The following is a 4,431-nucleotide window of genomic DNA, read 5'->3' as shown; positions in this document are numbered from 1 at the left end:
ATACCCACATTTTACACAAAATTCTGTGATGATTTCCCAATATCGTAATCATATCCTACAAACTGTAATACCAGACTTTACACATAATGGCCGAGTTTTAAATAAGGCTCCGACTTGTGGAAATATCGCCCGACTTGGCCAAATAATATATCATAACCCACAATAGACCACATATTTTAAATCGGTTAAGATATAGATATTTGAATAAGGGAATAGAAACCTTAATAATAACTCCAAACAAATTTGAAGGAGTTGAGATGGTAACACAAATTTTGGTGTACATAGTGGTGAAGGGTATAATATAGTCAGCCCCGCCCGACTTTAGACTTTACTTACTTGTTTTTTTTTTAGTGCAGTGACCATGAATATCTTTTTGGATTATCAGTTGATTATGGGTTGAAATATAATGCAACTGTACGAAATTTTGGATTTGTTTTTGAATTAACCGAATAAAAGAAAGTAAGCTCAATGAATTTTTAACAATAATCTAATCATCTGATAACCGAATAACAAAGATTGGTATGCATAAAAATAAAACTTAAATTTAAAATCTCCATTGTGACCAGTTCTTTTTTAAACAACTACTGCTACGGTTCACAGAGAGTTAGGCAAACATCAAAATGTCCTCCCCCTCATTAGAGATACGACCACTTTCACAAGCTTTACAAAAGAAAGCCATAGCGGAATTAAACGAAAATCCCTCCAGAATAGCTGATGATTTGAAAATTTTTAAAGAATGGATTCAAATGCAACCACATATTAGATCTCGCATGAATGATCAATTTTTGATAGCATTTTTGCGTGGATGTAAATATAGTCTGGAAAAGGCTAAAAAGAAATTGGACACTTACTATACAATGCGTACGAATCTTCCCGATTTATTGTATTCAATGTATAATGAACAAAAAATGCGAGCTATAATGAGAATGAGGTAAGCCATGAATTTAGGCTACTCTAGTATAGGTAACGAAGTTTCCAAATTACAGATATCAGTACACCCAAAGAAATTTGTTAGTAGGGACAGCAGAAAAGTCTGCTAAAACAACAGAAAGTCTGCTGAAAAAGGGACAGCAGTCACTGTTTGCTGAAATAGCAAACATTTTCTGCTATTTTTTTAAGCTCGATTACACTAAAACATGTTTTATTTTGGCTAAAACAAAAAAAAAATGTCAACTTAGGAGCTATCCTAACATAATTAAAACAATATTTTTTGAACATCTATAGAATTTTACCAAAAATCTGAATATTTATGGAATTGAGACATAACAGCAAACAAAATGTTTGCTGATCGTATTTAGGAGCTTGTAAGTATATTACAGTGCAAACATATACCAAAAACTACTTTTGGTTCTTAAATATGCTTTGGGGAAAATTTATAACCTAAAAATTTTATAAATTGTTGTTCATTAGGCCCTGAAGTACAAAAATATAACAGCAGACATCGACTGCTGTTTTTAGCAGACTTTTTTCTATGAGTGTAGGGATAGTTGGCGTCTTGAGAACACAGAAAATAAAGTCCGATTTTAAACTAATGCTAAAATTCTATGGAAAAAAAGTGTAGCCATATTGTGAAAAGGAACTAGGAATTGAAATTTCAGTTAATTAATTTTTAAGGGATATTATTTTTACTAGAGTAAAAATTTAGAAGTAATTGTTCCTGATTAAGATCATGATCTTAATTTCTTACTTAGTTTGATAAAGATATATAGATCGAAAAGCAATTAATTGATTAATTAAATTTTTGGGAAAATTCCAATTCTTTATGTTCAAAATTTTCTGTCCACTGAAAGATTTTGGAGTAGTGCTATAGTATACATACACTGAAATAAATATTTACGTTATATTAAAGATTATGCCACCTAAAATGTAGGATGCGCAATTTACAGAATATGAAGGACAAGTTTCTTTAAAATAATTAAATCCGATTCGATTGAAATTTGGTACGTGGTGTTAGTATATGGTCCCTAACATTCATGCTAAGATTGATCCATATCGGCCCAAATTTTGCTTGCGGACCCTATATATATTCGGCCCGGCCGTATATATATAGGACAGACATTTTGGAAATTTGCGTCCCTCCGTTAAAGTCGTATATAATTGAATTAGAGCAATTTGTTTAAGTAAAGAAGCACTTTTTTGTTTTAAAGAAATCGTTAACTGGAATATTGAATCTTTAGATTTAAGACAGAAACGCTTCAAATATAGACTAAGATTTATTTTAAAGATTTAGCATCTTTGATTTAAAGTTTTTTTACAATTAAGAATCTTTTTTTTTTTTTACTTTGAAATATACGGTATAATTTGGATTTATAATATTTTTTTTTTTTTGATGTGAATAGCTTTATTAATATACACCGAAAAGAGAATTAAAATTCTATAAATAAAATTACCCTAATTTAAATTTTATTGATCCTAGATTTAAAAACAGATAGGTCTTCAAAAATTGCTTTATTTTAATGAAGTCGCATCTTTGACTCGCAATCAATACCAAACTCCTTATGGGAAGGTAAAAATCGTTGGATCCAAGTAAACGTTTTTTTTTGTGTAACATTTATATAACCTCGAAATTTCATTCTAGTATGGGTGCCTATTTGCCATTGCCTCTCGGCGAGGATGGACCTCGCATTGTTCTCATGCGACCTGGAAACTTTGACCCTGATATTATTTCAATATTTGATATAATTAAATTAGATGTTTTGGTCCACGATATACTGATGTTGGAAGATGATAACTGTGTGGTTAGTGGTTTTATTCATATGGTCGACATGGCGGGTTTCACCACAAAGCAAATGATGCAATTGCAACCAACTCGAATGAAACGTATTATCTATTACATGGAAGGAGCCTTGCCGGTTCGTACGAGATCTTCGCATATGTTTAATACGGGTTCAACGTTTGAGACAATTTTTAATATGATGAAACCAATGTTGCCTGATAAAGTCAAAGAAAGGGTAGGTAATTACATCGCTTAAACAGCTGACTATAAATTTTACCGAAGTGCTCTCTAAATGTCAAATTAGTGAATTTGTTTTGTTACGCCTCATGCGAATATGTTTCTTCCCATATGAAATGTATTGCTATTTATGCTAACAAAATTTTCGGTAGCCTTAAATTCCACAAGCGCTAGCATAAAAATGATATATTGGAGAGATGTTGACAACTCATGGCAGCAACAATTTTATTGTTTTCAAATGTTCTGCATGTAACAGTTTTAAATATTTATGAGCAAAAACTTAAGAGATCTATAAAAAATTGACAATCTATTTGAGGAATATTTGGAACAAATATTGACCATTTTGAATAGTGATCGGTACATTATGTTATGTTTTTCTACACTGTTTACACAAACTAGTTTTTGCCGGAGACTTAATTAGACTTTTTGCTACCGAAAATTTCGCAAGAGCTGCATACTGACCTTGAAAAGGCAAAACTTCGTTTATATTCGTTTGAATGTAGTGTCATTTCGACAGGCATAACATTTTGTTCTATATATATATACATATATATGTATATATATATATATATATATATATATATATATATATATATATATATATATATATATATATATATATATATATATATATATATATATATATATATATATATATATATATATATATATATATATATATATATATATATATATATATAGAACAAAATGTTATGCTTGTCGAAATGACACTACATTCAATATTTTATTTTATCACGGGTAATTTCACGTTTCACGTTTGCGACAATGAAGTGCAGCAAAACTATTCGCTTAACTTACGAAAAACACGATTTTATTGACATCACATTAGATTTTGTTTAATAACTTTACCTATTTCTAGATGGTTGTACATCCCACTATGGAATCAGTTTATGAAAAAATACCATTGAAATATTTTCCCAAAGAATATGGCGGTGAAAATGGTAGTATTGAAGAGATTATTGCCGCAGGCGAGGAAATGCTTATGAAATATCGAGAATTTATCACAGAAGAAAAACATTATGGAACCGACGAGAAATTACGTCCTGGAAAACCAATCGATTTTGAATCTATGTTTGGGTTAGATGGTTCATTCCGTAAATTGGAAGTGGATTAAAGACTTTTTTCTAAAAGAAAACAAAAATTATGTATAAAATTTTAAATTAAAATAATATACTAACTAATAAAATTTGTTACCCAACGATTTTTCCCGTTCACGAGAAAACTAAAACTATGATCCATTTGCAATACCATCTCGGTTGCCACTCGTGCCATAAATAATTTTATTAATATAGAAAATTTTGAAAACAATTTTATTTCTATAAAAGATTTTGTCAAAATTTTATTTCTATAGAAAATTTTGTCAAAATTTTATTTCTATAGAATTTTTTTTTAGAATTTTATTTATATAGAAAATGTTTAAAACAATTTTATTTCTATAGAAGATTTTGTCAAAATTT

The 4,431-nt window shown here is 29.4% G+C and overlaps 1 protein-coding gene across 1 annotated transcript; it reads left to right on the top strand.

The window, feature by feature from the left end:
* The first annotated feature begins 620 nt into the window (after window positions 1–620).
* On the top strand, window positions 621–4,168 carry LOC142239578 (alpha-tocopherol transfer protein-like). The gene is made up of 3 exons (XM_075311370.1): window positions 621–931; window positions 2,579–2,951; window positions 3,834–4,168. The coding sequence occupies exons 1-3, from the start codon at window positions 621–623 to the stop codon at window positions 4,086–4,088; spliced, it is 939 nt and encodes a 312-aa protein (XP_075167485.1). The 3' UTR covers window positions 4,089–4,168.
* Window positions 4,169–4,431: the final 263 nt, after the last annotated feature.

Source organism: Haematobia irritans, chromosome 5 (assembly GCF_050003625.1).
Source record: "Haematobia irritans isolate KBUSLIRL chromosome 5, ASM5000362v1, whole genome shotgun sequence".
Taxonomy (NCBI): Eukaryota; Metazoa; Arthropoda; class Insecta; order Diptera; family Muscidae; genus Haematobia; species Haematobia irritans.
This window is presented reverse-complemented; position numbering and strand designations above follow the sequence as displayed.

Excerpts from the sequence above, each read along its gene's own strand:
- LOC142239578 (XM_075311370.1), top strand. The coding sequence starts at position 621 with ATGTCCTCCCCCTCATTAGAGATACGACCACTTTCACAAGCTTTACAA. Across the intron at positions 932-2,578 it reads CGAGCTATAATGAGAATGAG|TATGGGTGCCTATTTGCCAT; the intron begins GTAAGCCATGAA and ends ATTTCATTCTAG. Across the intron at positions 2,952-3,833 it reads CTGATAAAGTCAAAGAAAGG|ATGGTTGTACATCCCACTAT; the intron begins GTAGGTAATTAC and ends ACCTATTTCTAG.